This window comes from Rosa rugosa, chromosome 1 (assembly GCF_958449725.1).
Source record: "Rosa rugosa chromosome 1, drRosRugo1.1, whole genome shotgun sequence".
Lineage (NCBI taxonomy): Eukaryota > Viridiplantae > Streptophyta > Magnoliopsida > Rosales > Rosaceae > Rosa > Rosa rugosa.
The window spans coordinates 50,086,590-50,103,234 of record NC_084820.1 but is presented as its reverse complement, the minus strand read 5'-3'; the positions used below and the strand labels follow the sequence as shown (position 1 = coordinate 50,103,234).

General features: G+C 36.6%; 1 protein-coding gene and 1 long non-coding RNA gene across 10 annotated transcripts; one reads left to right on the top strand and one right to left on the bottom strand.

The window, feature by feature from the left end:
- Positions 1–837: 837 nt before the first annotated feature.
- Positions 838–6,788, bottom strand: LOC133725285 (uncharacterized). Of its 9 annotated transcripts, none has more exons than XR_009854332.1 (12): positions 6,570–6,788; positions 6,421–6,468; positions 6,233–6,316; positions 5,689–5,783; positions 4,771–4,817; positions 4,594–4,641; positions 4,200–4,391; positions 3,992–4,114; positions 3,476–3,890; positions 3,131–3,200; positions 2,498–2,578; positions 838–1,494 (listed from the first exon to the last, which is right to left on the bottom strand). It is a non-coding gene; the product is annotated as an uncharacterized LOC133725285 (long non-coding RNA). The 9 variants fall into 9 exon arrangements; XR_009854330.1 differs by having other exon boundaries at positions 838–1,158; XR_009854333.1 differs by having other exon boundaries at positions 838–1,158; positions 2,498–2,605; positions 6,233–6,299; positions 6,421–6,465.
- A 567-nt stretch (positions 6,789–7,355) lies between these two features.
- Positions 7,356–9,853, top strand: LOC133740116 (1-aminocyclopropane-1-carboxylate oxidase 4). Its single transcript, XM_062168030.1, has 3 exons — positions 7,356–8,105; positions 8,201–8,558; positions 9,284–9,853. Exons 1-3 carry the CDS (start codon positions 7,558–7,560, stop codon positions 9,503–9,505), a joined length of 1,128 nt encoding a protein of 375 aa, XP_062024014.1. The 5' UTR covers positions 7,356–7,557; the 3' UTR covers positions 9,506–9,853.
- Positions 9,854–16,645: the final 6,792 nt, after the last annotated feature.

Here is a 16,645-nt window from a genome sequence, read left to right as displayed (position 1 = left end):
CCATTAGCAAAATTCACCCAACTCTTTTGTCATTTTCAGTAAGTCATTTATTTCTAAAGGAGTTCCAGAACAATTATTTGGTACTAAACTGATTCGGAATATATCGATCTTGTTTGGCTGAACAGTTACTCAAACCGACGTAATTGAACCAAGCCTCTACTTATACATTGAAAAAAAAAATTGTTAGAGAAATTCAGAAGCCTAAAGCCAAAAAGAAGTCTTTTGATTATTTAATATCAAAGAGTTCATGATATTTCACTAAAGAATAATACTAGGTGAATCACCTTTTTAGGTACCACCTATATCCCATCTTATGCGGCAACTCATGTGGCATAGCCATGTCATTTGAAAAAATTCTGTTATATGTTACATTTTCTGCTACATCGGCTGTCACATAAAGTGAAATGCAGGTGATACCGTGATACCCAAAAAGATGGTTCACCTAGCATTAATACTCTTCAGTAAAACATTATTATTAGTGCAATGTTTTCCCATCACAGATGGGAGTAAAAACAATTGGATTTCTAAGATGACTTCTCATGTGTAGACTACTTTAAACTACATAAAAACTATTCCATAATTTTTGCCATTTGGAAAAAGAAGAGATAATAGGATTGTTTGAGTTGCTACCCCATGACACGTTCCTTGTTTTACAGTGTCACATACTTTAGATTTTCTTGATTCTTTGTTATATCATATCTCCGTGTAAAAGATTTGAAAAAAAAAAAAAACAAAAAAAAAAAAAAAACAAACTATACATATGATTTTCATATATACTAGCGACATAGCCCGCGCGATGCTGCGGGTATATCATCGACATTATTCAATTCGACAGTATTGAATTTACAAACATTAGGCACATTATATAAATGTGTTATACATATACATTAGACATTGTTTTACATGATCCAAAATCTGATACTTTAGCCAGATTTCAAAATTGCATATACAACCACACATTATTTTACATGTTCTAAAGCCAGATTTCACAATATGCTAACCAAGCAGATGCATATATACATATTACATATGATTAGACTTGGCAAAAAACTATGATTACAATCAAGACTCCGCGTCTTTGGATGGTTCCTTGTTCGCAGCATTTGTTGGTTTTGACTTCACATCCTTTACTGCTTTCAACTCCTCACAAAGGGTCACCTAATTAGCCAAGACAAAGTAAGAATGCAGTAGAAGGGAATAAGAACGGATAGTTGAATATGTAGCATGTAATGGTAAGTTTGCAGATAAACAGAGAAAAATATATAGTTTTTGAGACAGCGATATTCGAACTTCAAGAAATTTCAGGTTATAAAGAGCTCTCTATCAAAACCTAAACCAAAGGCTAATCATTAGAGGAAAATTCAATGTCCAGAGCTGCAATTGAACTAAAAGTTCCAAGTGCATCCAGCAGGTATCAAACCAAAGTAGTCGTACAGCTAGAACTGACTCTTCCAAAGGATGTAAGGAATCATTTAGTCACACAGCTAACAGACCCTGCAGTAGGAATTGTTTTTATCATACTGATATGACTCGAATTATGAATGCAGCAAAGCAGGAAAAGAGATGAACTTTTACAGGTTAGCAAAGTCATGATCCCTAGTTTCTACTAATGTCTGATTATTATTCAACTGTTAGGGGATATTCAGATTACAAATTTCTTGTTTCGAAAATGAACTTTTATTAAGCGGTTCATACAAATGAATGACCTAGTGATTCCAGTATTTGATTTAAGTATATAAGATGCAGTAGGAATTGTTTTGATCATACTGATATGACTCGAATTATGAATGCAGCAAAGCAGGAAAAGAGATGAACTTTTACAGGTTAGCAAAGTCATGATCCCTAGTTTCTACTAATGTCTGATTATTATTCAACTGTTAGGAGATTTTCAGATTACAAATTTCTTGTTTCGAAAGTGAACTTATATTAAGCGGTTCATACAAATGAATGACCTAGTGATTCCAGTATTTGATTGAAGTATATAAGACAAAGCATCTGATGTAATTGGGATTCAGAATATTAACAAAAATGAAGCTCAACACCAACCAATACAATTTTTGCAGCTCTCTGCAAAACATACCCATGGCACCATTCTCACTCCATGAAAACCAAAGCTAAACAATCCATTCCCATCTACTACAATGCTCAGTAAAAATTTCTTAATTAAACAGACAACAAAGAAAATGTTGAAATTTTCGAAATTCCTCAACCTATTAAATGGTTGTGCAGAACATAATTTCAAGCAAAGAAGTAGAAAATCTTATGCTTCCAGTTCATTTCCTTAATCATTCAAATGTTTGTTCAGCTTAGAGGTATAATGAAGAAACACGTTGAATAAAAAATACTTCTTATTCTTCCCCAATTTTTTTTTCTTTCTTTTTCAGACGTGCATTCATCCTCTTTACTTCGTAACCTTAAGTGCTATGCTCTTGCTGGATTTCCTTCTTGTATGGAAAGAACAAATGCAAGCAATTCGAATAGAATGAAAGTAACTCACTGAGTAATTCTGCAAGATTGGTAAAAGAGAATGCGCAGTTAGTTTTCCTCTACTTTGGTTCGGGATTCTCCAGCTATCAAGCTTTAACAACAAAGCTGTTATACAAACCTGAAGCATAAAAGACAGCAAAACCGAAAGTATAAAAGACAACAGAAAAACAAAACAAAAAACAGGACATATATAGTTCAAAGACAGAAGAGTTTGAGAAATTAGGTCTTATACCAGCATATGATCCAAATAGTGAAACAAATTCAAACCAAATTAGAAAAGAAACAAACCCTAAACATGGGACCTTCATGGTAAGCAAATGCTTCACCCTAGCATTCAATCACTCAATCTGACAGAATTACAAACCCAAAAGTAACCAAAAGAAAGTAGCAAAGTTATGGTCAAGGTCCCTGCTTTCTCTTTCCCTAGAAATTTCATCTATGGGCTTTTTCTGGTATATTATCTATAAATTAATATAATAGAAAAAAAAAATCAAGATAGAAATCAGACAGAAAGAAAAAAGCCAAGCAACCCATATCTAATCACCACAACCTACAGTTTAAGAAGAACAATCCCAAAACATAAGATTACAAAAAGAGAGTTGTTATCAGACGCAGAAGAGACCAAAAGCTCCTTCAAACATACCCCTTTCTAATGCTCATCCCTTGATGCTCAATGCATATCCTTCCAGTATGTCTGCATGGCCATGCTAGTGCTGTGTGAAAAAAAAAATAAAAAAATAAAAACATATTCAATTAATAAAAATAGTACTTAATATCAAACCATGAATAAAATCACATAAAAAATTAAGTAATCCAACATAAACCCAACCTACAATTTCAAGGTTTTCCATCCCAAACCATGAACTTCAACAGTTAGTCGACAAACAAATCAATTTGAAGAATAACCCAGATAGAATGAAAGTTAGACCCAACTTATACAAAAAAATAAACAATAAAAAAAAGAAGCAAAATTTAATTATATTCATACCCAGATTTCTCGAATCAGTTCTCCCTCCCTCTCTTTTTTGATATACTACTCTGAAAATGCGATTTGAAATCTCTTCTTCTTCTACCCAGATCTCTATGCTCTCTTCTCTTCTTCTTCTTCCAGACGCAGCCGCTCTGTTCATTCTCATCCTTCAACCTTCAATTTCTCTCAAATGGTTGCTGATTCGTCGTCTTCGTCACAATTCGCTCTCGATTGAACTCTCTTCAGGTTTGAACTCCTCTCGATTCTGCTTTAGGTCTTGCAGCCCGAACCTCCCTGGGTCTTCAATTCGGAATTTGAATTCGTGTTTTTGGTTTGCTTTAGCTTTCGGTCCATTTGGTGCTGAGAATTGGAGGAGAGAATAAGAAAGGGGAAGCCATCATCACATTCCTCCAGAGCCTTTGTTAATCAACACCTGTATATGGCAATAGAGTAAATCCCAAAAAAATAGAAGGGCAAAAGAGCCACGTCACTATTTAATGAACAGTACAAACCCCATTCTACTTTAGTATATACCAGTGTTTTGTTGATTGCTTATAAATCTCTTGCGACAATATTGAAATCGACTGGCATCATCATTCCCAGCACTGTACTGAGTGTCTAAATGTCAGTCCCTTTTTCTCATCCTCAACTCAGATGCTATAAACAAAATGCAAACAGTATTACTTATTTTGAACTTATAAACAGAAAGCAGATAAACAGTTTAAATTCGATCCATGCTCACCACGCCTTGATCTTGGATGAATTTGATGGTCTTCGTCCCTACCAGAAACTGCGGTTCCAGTTTCAGATATACTACCAATTACGTTCTGGTCATTAGATATTTCTTGGACTTCCCTTTCAGCATTATGATTTTCATCTTCATACTCCTGTAACAATCTCTTACTTCTTGTCCACCTCATCTTTGGAGCCATAACTGCTTTCAAAAAACTATACATTAGCTTTAAATTGAAATAGTTTTGTTTTGAAATTTGAACATCTCAAATACAAACACTGGAATATCTGTTTCTCTTTCAATCGGAACAAAAATAAAACAACAAATAACCTAACGACACGAACACTTCCAATCATAGTTTAACAATCATATGTAGTCATTCAAACTGTTCTCAAATTTATACCTGAATTCAAAGCAGTTGAAAAATCTAACCGCACACTGTTCCAACAATCTGAGAATCAAGTGACAGAATTTAGAAATCCAACAATGGTCATACAAACTATAAACTGAGTACAAAAAAGACAATAATGAACACAGATAAAACCAGTAACTCGGCAAATAAAACTGTAGCATTTATTACCTGAATAAGAATAAGAGATCAAGATAGTAAACGCTTTTGCATATAATCTGTAAAAGTGAAAGAAAATAACAATAAAATCTTGAAATTAATCACAAAACTACCAAGAGATCTTCTCTTATAACACTGTAGTTTTAAAATAAACTGTGTGAACTTAAAACAACATACAAAAGTGAAATTATAGAAACATTGATAGCCCTGCGTCACTGATCTAGAAACAAACATCGATAAAATAAAAGTCTCTCACACTTTAGTTCTAACATTCAAAACCCAAAAAAAAAAAATATATATATATATACACACACACACACACACACACACACAATTTAGTTCTAACCTTGAAAATCTTTCAGAATTAAAATTTGACAGCACAATTTAGTTCTAACTTTGAAAAAAAATAAAAAAAAAATAGACCATTATATGCATCAGTTCTAACTTGATTTACCTTTAGAGAGAGGAAAAAAAACAAAAAAAAAACTCTTCGACCAAAATTCCCCTGCAGATCAAAAACTCTCTTCGACCAAACTGTCTCTGCAGATCCTAGATTCTAGAAATCCTCACAAAAACCAGATTCTGTCATCTAACATTCTGAATAAAGCTGTTGAAAGACCAATGCATATCTTTAGTTAGTAAAGTTTTATTCTAGAATCAGATGATACTAAATTCATACCATTCAATTGCTCACTTTCAATTCATACCCATTTCCTAATTCATAAAAGCAGATTCTTAAATCGACACAACAAATGAATAGAAAACACATGACAAATCAATGATGAGCTTTTTCTTTTACTTTCCATATTAATCTCATTACAAAACAGCTTACAATGTTCGCATAAGGAAAAAACAGACCCATACACAAAGAGGAACTGTTGTATGAGCAGTTTAAAATTCAAAGAACAATGCACAGATAGAGGCTTTTACCTGAAGCTTTACTTAGCTTTCGCAGACAGCAGATAAATGATTGTTTGCTTCTCTCTTGCTGCTAAGTAATTTGCACTTTTGAAATAGAGCTGAGGCTGCATACAAATAAATGAAAAGAGGTCTTCAATTAAAGAGAAAAGAATAGTGTATAAGCAAAATGTATCTAGATTAAATCCCCCCTCACTCCTGTTTTTTACATTTGAATAGGTATAGTGAATTTAGTGATGATCAACTCTATTGGTATCCAGCATCTAGAAACAGAAAGCAATAGCAACAGAGAGCAAAATGAAAACCAAAGCTTGATCAGGTAGAATAGAAACATGTAGATGTCAAAAATTGCATCAGAAATCATTAATCATCTAGATGACAAATCAGAAACACCTACATCAACTTCCCTAATCTGATTCTCTTGAATCTTAAAGATCTATCAAGACTTCTGGCAATCAGCCAAGGAAAAAAAAAAAAAAAAAAAGAATTATAACATGAACTTTCCTCAATTGATCACATTGAAGAACATGCAACAATCAAAGTATAAACCCATCACCTGATTGATCTAACACGTTTATCTTCTAAACCCAGGTACGATTAATTTACTTGTAGCAGATCACCAACTGAAAACACAATTATCCTGAAGTCAAACACAATGCAAAATTAATATAGCAAAAGAGAAACCCAACCACTAATGAAGACAAACCCATGCACAAATCTCAATCAGAACACAAAACCCCTCACCGATTGGTCTAGCACGATTATTCGAAACCCAACGTGATCAAGCCCCTTCTATATCGCATCAAAAGACAAAAAATACCGTCAAATAAAGCCCAATTGCATCCATCCAAATCAAGCACAACATGTATTTCAAAGAAAAGAGCCAGGCTTACCAACGACACCTTAAAACAATAAACTGAGATTTTGAGCAGGAAACGTATCTCTATCTGTTTGGTTTTGGATTTCTGTGTGAGGAGAGCGAGAGAAATTTGTTGATTCGAGTGGAGAGCAAGAGTGATTTGGACTGGGTTCACTGCGACTGGAGAGAGAGAGAGAGGAAAACAGATCGATGAAAGTTTCGTGAAAAATCTTCGAGAGAGCTTTCTGGAGAGTCTGACGGAGTTGAGGTTGACCTTAGAAGGAATTAGGTGTATGGTAATTGATCACTACACGTGGAAGCTTGGACAAACTGATCAATACGTGTACAAAGCAATGGCAGAACCGCAAAAAAAAATAAAGTGAGGACAGCACCGTCCTTTCCGGCGTCAATGAACAGTTGTGAACAGTGAGTTTATCTTTCGTATATTTAGAATATGCTGGAACCGACAAATCAGACCAAACCATTTTCTAACCAGGCTGGTTTGGTGTGGTTTAAGTATATTTTTCTTAGTAATTGGTTCAAATCATGTGCTAAATTGAGACATTTAGCATGCACCTTGTTCCTTAATGACAATAATCATTCTTTGTACAAAGAATAGAATTAATACAACACTTGCATCTGTCTTTTCAATATTTTCCATTTTTAATTGGACGATAATCATGATATTAAAGGGGTCCTGAGATTAGAAAAGGAAAGAAAATGCTTACCTAAGAGAGAATCAAAGATGATGATTAACTGTGGAGCTGTAAAGCAGAGTAATGAGAAAGAAATAAAGCTAAGCCCCAAAGTGAAAGACCTTGTGATCATGATCGTTCTTGGGTTGTAATCAACATCCAAGACATGCCATCATTCATGATGCTCCTCATCCTTTTCTCTTTTCCTTTACCAAAATTTAACAAACTAATAAAGATAGATCCCCGATGTCATATACACAAGTACTAGGACTACAAGCTAGTGAGCTTATTCCATCACTAGCTCACCCCTAGTTTCAGTCCACATTAATGGCAAGCTTACCTGAACCCGTCCACGAAAACCCCATTGATTTTCGTGCCCCGCCACCTTCTCCAGTTGCCTCTGGCCGGCGATCATCCCTCACAAATGACGATATCATTACCGAATTCCTCCAGCACTCCCTCAATGTCCCTGACCTCATCTTGCCAGACAAATTCTTTCCAAAACAAAAATCAGTTGAAAATCCCCCCACAATTGATTTTGAAACATTGTGTTCAGATCAATATGATGATGCTAGTGTTACCAAGATTATTGAGTCAATAGCAAGAATTGGGTGTTTTCAGTTAGTGAACCATGGAATTTCAAGTGATTTTGTAAGGTCAGTGCAGGCTGAAGCCACCGGGATTTTCCAGGTGCCACTGGAGAAGAGGGCGGACATAACAAGGTCACCGGAGAAGCCGTATGGGTTCGAGGAAGTTCACGGTGAGGAAGCTGACACCGAATTGAGTGAAGAGTTCGTTTGGTGTAGAGAACAAGGTTTGAAGTTGGCAATGGAGGGAATTTGGCCAATTGGGTATTCAAATTATTCAAATTTCAGGTAATTTTAACCAGCTGCACTAATTTTTTTGGTAAATAAAACATGTATTGAACTAAAGATTTATAATATCCAGTTTAACTGCTTGACTTGTGCAGCAAGAAATTGGAGACCCTTATGACAGACATTGAGAAGATTTGTGAGAGAATTCTACAAAGCTTATTGAGCTTTAAACAAAAACAATCTGTTAATGGAAATGCTTTGGTTCAAGGAAAAGAACTTGGGACAGTTTGTTGTTTTTACAAGCACAATCAGAATGTTTTAGCTGATAAGTGGGATAGCTATCTGAGATATGATGTGATTAGGATGCTGATAAGAGGAACTGATTACTCTCATGCCTTGTGTCTGCATCTTTGTGATGGATCCTCAGAGTTTCATGTTTACTCCAAGAAAGGTTGGGTTTCTTTTAGCCCAGATAAAGATGCTCTTGTAGTTACCACAGGGGACCAAATGCAGGTAAATCAAATTTACTGTTGCTGGTACATTTGTATGCTATATATTATTAATGGCTTTAATTAATTATCTGCTAAATGGACCAAGTTTAGAGAGACCAGGAGAATAATAAAGCCAGATGATAATTACTCTGTCTCCAAGATGGCACATTGCTTTCTTTCTTATAATTATGGGTTATTGTAGTGTTCTTAAAGTTATATAGAGAGTGGTTTTCATGCCTAGAAGTTCCATTAAGGTCGTTTTCTTCCCCCTGCACTGGCAGATGATGATGGATTAGCTGCATCATCAGTCACGACAAAACGTTCATTATTTGCACGTATATTCTGGGGACTTCGGGAAATTCATTAACATTACATCCAAAATTTATTATTTATCGAAATAATGACACTTCTTAGATAAACTTTTAACATTTTGTAACTTGTACATAGTTTTTTTTTTTTTTTTTTACAAGTGTCACTTTTGAGTAATCACACTATAAAGTGCATGTCAGTTTTTTTTTAGGAGAAAGTGCATGTCAGTTTAACCATTGTATGTTATGAAGTTTTTGTTGAACTGGTCAAATAATATCGAAGGAAACGTTGTATGACATAGTCCTAGTAACATTAGCGTGTATAAGCAAACATTATTGTGTTGTGCATAGGTAGTCTAGAAGTTGAAACATAGCCGGGCAATTTGTACTAGTCACTCTCAACGTGGAACGACCTTGCTTACTTTCTTTCCTTTGTCAGGCATGGAGTGGAAGCCAATACAAGCATGTGATAGGAAGGCCAATCTTTAAGGCTGAGAAGGAGGAATGCATTTCAATGGCCCTTCTCTATTCCCCTCCAAGCACCATGACAAACTCCCAAAGCAACAAGGAAAAGAAAATCTTACTCGGTCAACAATTTATATTGGCTATATTACTAACTCTTGTCTACCAATTTTCAGTATACTTCTACAGAAATTTTTGATGTGTTGTTTTGACCGATTTATAAGGAATATTATACATGTTTATTCCTACAATGATATTGAAATGTCAGTGTTCTCTTCTTTCGTTACCAATGGTGTGTATGCTATACTATTTTTGTTTTTGGACAGGAAGCAAGTCTGCAACCTTTTTGTTTTTGGCCTGAAGAGTATTCTATTTGTGTGCTTGATGTTCAGCTCGAGTGCAAGATGCTTGATAGTGAAACTGCTTCTGCCTCGGGCAATATGGGAGTTGTTAATATCATAGATATTGCTTGCTCAAAATTCATCAGGCATGTATTAACAAGTCGAGAGTCTCTAAAATAACATATGTAGTTTTGGTTTGTGGTGTGCTTGGGGAGAAATTATATAATCTCGGATCACCCCATGTGTTCTTGATCCGGACTAATCTAATTGATCGACATGACATAGAGTTGTTGATTGCTTCACTTAACTTAATCTTTCTCCCAGTATGTTCACTTTCACTAACATGTCGTGCCTCTTTTGGGCCTGACTACCACTATACAATGTTGCATGATAATCTAGGATCACAAAATAATATACTTGTGAGCGAGTGCGTGGAGGAAAAAATGCATTATCCACAACAATGTCTAATATTTCGGAGTTGAGGACCCACTCATGAGTAAATTTCTTATGCCCAAAGTGAAGGAATGGATGGATTTCAAAACTTTTTAATTAGTGCGGAATAAGTTTAACAATTAAACTACTAACTAAACATAAAATCCATTCCTTTAACCCATGATCTTGGCTTATTGTGATATGTATATAAACATAGCATGCATGGTAAGGAAGAACAAAGAGGGAGTTTCTGTTCTACTCACCCTTGGAGCGTGATTTTAATCCGATCCAAGTGAACCACCAAAGTTCCTCTCCTTGATCTCTCCTTGTGTGTGTTTCCTCCACCTTGAAGCACCTTGAATTAAGAACTCCTTCTTATACTCCTTCTTGTGCTTGTAATCTCCTCCTTGATGTAACAAGTAAAGCCACAAAAATATATGGCCTCTAAGGATCTTCACCAAGTGAATCAAGAGAGAAATTATGCAAGTGTTCTTCTTTCCTTTAATTTCTGAAAAATGGACCAAGAGAGAACTCTCTTTCTCTCTCTCTAATCTGAAAATAATAGTGTGGAGACACTCACTTTTCTTTGTCCATGCTTTCCCTTTTATATAATAGGAAATAACTCCAATTACTAAAAGAAAAATATTGACTTTCATAAAGCCAATATTTTGGCTGGTCCATACATGTTATTGGGCACTAAAAATGTGTCTTGGGCTTTCATTTAAATCTCATTTAGTGAAGCCCAAGTCCACACCAAAAAACCCGACAATCGTTTAGGCCCAATAGGTTCGGTTTTACCCGAAAATCCTAATTATGTTCAAATAATAAATCTAATTAATTATTTGCTCATAACCAACTCTTGTTTAATCTTCTTCATATACAATCTCAATGATCCACTTATATGGTGTGCGATCTCTTAGGTTCTAATTAACAAGGCAGTGAAGTTTATAGAAACCATTCTATTTTGTTTACGAATCAAAAACTCCATTTTTGATTCTCCCTTGTTATTAGGATAATAAATGTTTATTAATCCTCGGGGACTTCACAAGTCATGAGTGACGTCTTGCAACATATCATGACTACCCTAGTTAATGTAGAATGACAAAGAACCTATTCAATTGGAATTACAATACAATACAGTCCTTCTCTTACACTATGTTCTAAATCACATCATCGGGGTATGGAATTGATATGTCAATCCCCTAATGTGATTTTCATTCTTATGTGATTCTTAGAATGTGATTAAAAACTCCTTTTTAAATCTCATTCAATGCTTTGGCCAAAGACTCATTGAATCACATCTTTGAACATACACCTTATTTACTTAAGGATAGAGATTCCTTGTTGTACACTCACATGTCTCCATGACCGAATTGATTATACCAATGAATGCATCTATTATATCCATTAAGGGACACAATGTTATTGCATCATCAAGAGATAATCCATTCACTCATAAGACAACTATGGTGTCTCAGGTCAAAGGACTAATTTGTATTATTGCAATTTAGAGTTCAAGTTTGACATGTAAGTAAGACTCCATACAAGAACTCTAATGATCGCGTTCAGTATACTCTTTAAGTTAAGAGCACCCACATACTTGTATTAGTGTCTCTACACAAATGACAAGAGACATATCATCCTCCATATTGAGAATACATAGTATGTGCTAGTCTTTCCGGATTATCAATGTCCAAGTGATAATCCTATGACTAGGAACCTTTTAGGATAAGAGTGTGAAAGAGTAAATGTCTCACACATCTAACTCTTTAGATTACTTTCTCTTTAACTCATATTCCTTGGACCTTGTTCAATCAAATATTAAGTATAAGCAATGAACAATAAACTTGCCCTTTTGAATAATAATAATTACAATAATAATTACATCAAAATGATTGTTTTAGGACACAATTCCTTCACAAAGGACACCAAGGCATTTTTAAACGAATTACAAGTTACAGAAATAAATTGGAGTTGAGCAGAAAGTGTTTAAACTAAAATTAGGTAGATCCCCTGCGTGATGTTGCGGGTTTATTTTTTTTATTTTTTTTATTTTTTGGTAAAGGAAAACAGTTCTTGTTTTTCATATCAAACAAAAGCTTATAAGGTCGGGGATAGTTCTCAAAGAAAGAATAGATGATCTGGCAACAAATCTTGACCCATCTGTATTTTAAGTAAATATAAGGATAATAGATTAGCCAACACAAAGATTTATATTAGCAAATACATCAATCTCATAAACTTTGTTGTTATAAACTTGCTATCGATCTCATAAACTTCTACCCAAAACCTTAAATGAGCACTATACTGATACAGTTTCCAGTGTCAATAACCTTAAGAAAAAAAAAAAAGCAAAATCAGCAGCAGACTATTCAGCTACAGTTTACAACATTGGATGATCATAAGTCGCTATTAACTGCTGCTAGTTAGCAAGTTACGTCCTTTCTTCAAACCACCACTTCCTTGTAATTCAAATCTATCAATGAACTCCCGATATTTGTTAGATAATTCATTTACCAATGTAGGAGCATTATAATGAGTATGGTGTTCTATATGCAATGCATATACACAATGTTCTAAAACTCGGCCGCCCAGGCCGCCTAGGCGGCGCCTAGGTGCTGGGCGGTGGCTCTCCGACTCGAGGAATGCCAACTCGGTACCATTGGGCGGGCAAATGTTCGGCGGTCGCCTAGGCAGTTTTAGGCGGGTCTGGGCAGATCGGATTTAGAAACTGAAATGTTTTCAAGATCATGAATTCTTCTCTGTTCTCTGAGAAACATGTCTTGGTGAGATCAGATTGTACTCAAAGTGGATCAACTCCACTTCTAAATTTCTGACCTAGAGTGAAATCGAGAGATAGAAATGGAGGGCAAGAGAGAGAGAGAAAGAGAGCAGGAAAAGGGAAATTTTTTTGTTCTTTATTTGTCTTTCCCGTATTCTCTCTCTGATAGAGAATAAATAAGAAATCAATTAATCTTTCCAATGACATCCTTTCCAATGTCTCTCTCCCCCCCCCCCCCCCCCCCTTAATTCATTTATTATCTTAGAATCGTCAGACATTGAAATCTGAAAATAAAATATTGTTGAAGGAAAATCAGTTTTATGTGTGCCTTATCAAACTAGGAGTAGCAATAGGAGAGAAGGTTCTAGATTTCTCAATCCTACACGGATTAGTATTCCATGTAACATTAGAACTAGTACTTTGTAATCCCTATATAAATGGCTCCTATTCTCAATAATATGATTACATTCTCCCTACAATTCTCTCTACATTCTCTCTCGAATCTATTTTACTTAAACACGTTATCAGCACGAGCTTTAACCACAAAATCAAAAACCAAAAAACCTGAAAATCTTCTTCATCACCACAGCTCCTAGCCCACGCTAGCCTCACCTACGCGCCCCTGCGCACGCATCCCTGCTGCCACTGCAGCACCGCTGCATGTCTGCTGCCCCTGCAGCACCAACGTACACCAACTGCATCCTTCTCCTTTCCTGTGCACGTCAGTCTGCTTGCAAGCCCCGAAACGTCTAGTTCGGAACCTCAGATCAAAATCCTTTCTTCATCAAAGTTGTTCGTCTCTGTCTATTCCATCTAATATCCGAATTTCAGCCTTATCGGAGTTGTTTTGAGACCTGTACACCAATCGAAGTGCAAGCTGTTCAGAACAGAATCTGTTCCGAATTTCAACAAGTAAGTATTTACATTCAAGTTCCTGCTTTCAGAATTTAATTTCTCCTTCTTTTTCTTCGGAGACTTGCAACCTCCCTTCTTCTACATCCCACCTTTCTTATAACGTGGGTTCGATTCTTGAGAAAGCGGAATCGTGGGGATTCACGCAATTAACGAACTAAGAGCGTTCGTAAGACTTCGAACTAAGAGCGTTCGTAAGACTTCGGACTAAGAGCGTCCGTAAGCATCGAATTAACGAACTAAGAGCGTTCGTAAGCTACGGACTAAGAGCGTTCGTAAGCATCGATTTTGACCAATTAAACATCATTGTTTCGGTCTAATCCAATTTTTCTTGGAAATCGATTTCTTGGTAGCATAGCTCGGAAATCTTATTTATATTAGTTTTCGTGGAAGCATTGACTCCGAAACTAATTTGTTCTTGTTTCATCTTTCAGGATGTCACACACGAACAAACTCGATTTTGTTCCATTGGATTATGCAGGCAAAAGGTACTTAATATGGGTCATTGATATCGAGATCCACCTTATTGCCCGCGATTTATTGCATACTATCCAAGAGCTTTGTCCTATAGAAACAGCTCCAGACCCTCAAACTGAGAAAGATAATTCCAAGGCACTTACCTTCATGAAACGTCACATGGATAGTGACCTACAGTTTGAGTTCATAAATGAGGATAGCGCCATAAAGCTTTGGCATGCGCTTCGCGAACGATATGGCAATGTTCGTGACTCCATACTTCCGAATACAGAAGCAGAATGGAAAGATCTTCGCTTCTCTGAATTTGACACTGTCATGCAATTTTATTCGGAAGCTCTCAGCATCAGAGCAATGATGCGTCTCTGTGGAAAAACAATCACAGAAGACCAATTGATTGAAAAAACCCTCAATACCTTCCCCGTCTGTGCTATGAGGTCTTCTGACTTATTCCGGACTCATGTAAATGCAAGACGGATCACAAGTTTCCAACAGCTTATTGAAGCTATGGCCACTACTGAAAGACATGGCAATGAACTTGTGCAAAGAAGATTTGATAGGCTTCAAGATAGCCATCAAGAGCATCGTACTATGGCTAGAGAAAGTCGTCATCGACGTAATGATCCATACGATCGAAATGCTCAAGAAGGTAATCGCTCAATGCGACAATCACACGACCGTAGAAGGCGTGATTTTGAGGGACGTAGGGTTGGGAACCATGGAGCTAACGTTGGCCATGGGCACCACTTTCCAACGCCACCAGTCCTAGGGACTATGCATATTGCGCCAATGCGCCTCAATCAAGGGAGAATCCTCTTTATGGTGTCTATTTCTGATATGGAACGTCTGATCAATGGACCTGAATTTGCAATGTACCTACGAAGGTAGTCGCATCATGGTGATCAAGACATCGAGTTCACAAAGACTTTAAATCTTGCGATGAAGACAAAATGCCGCAGATTTTTATTTAGTATAGTCTTTTATATTTCCAAGAATTATGTAATGGCAATATGCCTTAGTCAATAAAAGACATTTTGTATTAATTCTATCTTATGTGGCGCATCTAATTAAATATGATGTCTAGGAAAGTAATTAAGATTAGTGGTACTTAAGAGAGCTTTGCTCCACCGACATCTTTCTCTACTTCCCTGGTCATATTTGATTGGAGTTACCAAACGGATAGAGTGACTACGATTTGTCTACGATTTGATTTTTATGTTTGATTAGATTATGGTCACGAAACTTTGATGTAATCATTGGCTATTATTAATAAAGTATCGATTTATTTTCTCTCGAGTCATGGACATATTTTTCGAACTTTATAAGAGCCAATGGTTTTCATGCTGAAACGCATTGTGAGAATGGACAAGAGTTCCTTTGCATCACCTCTAATGACTACGGACATAAACGAGTCTTAGAGAAACTTATGTGTCGCTCTAGTGGTTTGTATGCAACCACTATTCGAATCATTGAATCCAACCATGTCATGAGAGATGATTTATGGGATTCCGACACATATAGGCTTTGGCACGACCGTTTGGGACACCCAGGTCGTGACATGATGATCCGTATATTAAAGACTTCACACGGACATCCCTTTTTCAGAACGAAAGGAAGTAAAACTCGAAATTTGGATCAAGGAGGAGCACCTGCGCCTCACGGCGCCTTCCCCCTTCAAGTCCGGCCACCACTAGCCGGCGCCGCCATCCCCCTGCGGCTCAAGGGTGGCTTTGACGCCACCTCTGCTCCCCTGACTCCAATTTCTACTTCTAAAGTCAATTGTGACTTCATGGCTCCACCAAAATCCTCATTGGTTATTTCTAAAGCCCATTATTCGTTCTGCAAAGCCTGCTCTTTAGCAAAATTAGGATCAAGACCATCCTATGCAAAGGACACTAAAGAAAATATTCCATTCTTGCAACGAATCCAAGGTGATATTTGTGGACCTATTCAACCACCATGCGGACCATTTAGATATTTTATGGTGTTGGTTGATGCATCGACACGCTGGTCACATGTCATGCTATTGTCCACTAGAAACGCTGCATTTGCTAAACTCCTAGCACAAATTATTAAGCTAAGGGCTCACCACCCTGATCATCCTATTAAGTCTATAAGGTTAGACAATGCTGGGGAGTTTACATCAAAAACTTTTGATGATTATTGCATGTCCATTGGGATTGAAGTTGAACATCCAGTTCCTCATGTTCACACCCAAAATGGTCTCGCAGAAGCCGCCATTAAACGACTACAAATGGTCGCTAGGGCATTGGTAATGCGCACCAATCTTCCTATTTCTGCTTGGGGTTATGCAATATTGCATGCAGCCGTGCTTATTCGTCTGAGGCCTACTGCCACTCAACCCTTTTCTGCGTCCCAGATGGTGACTGGGTATGAG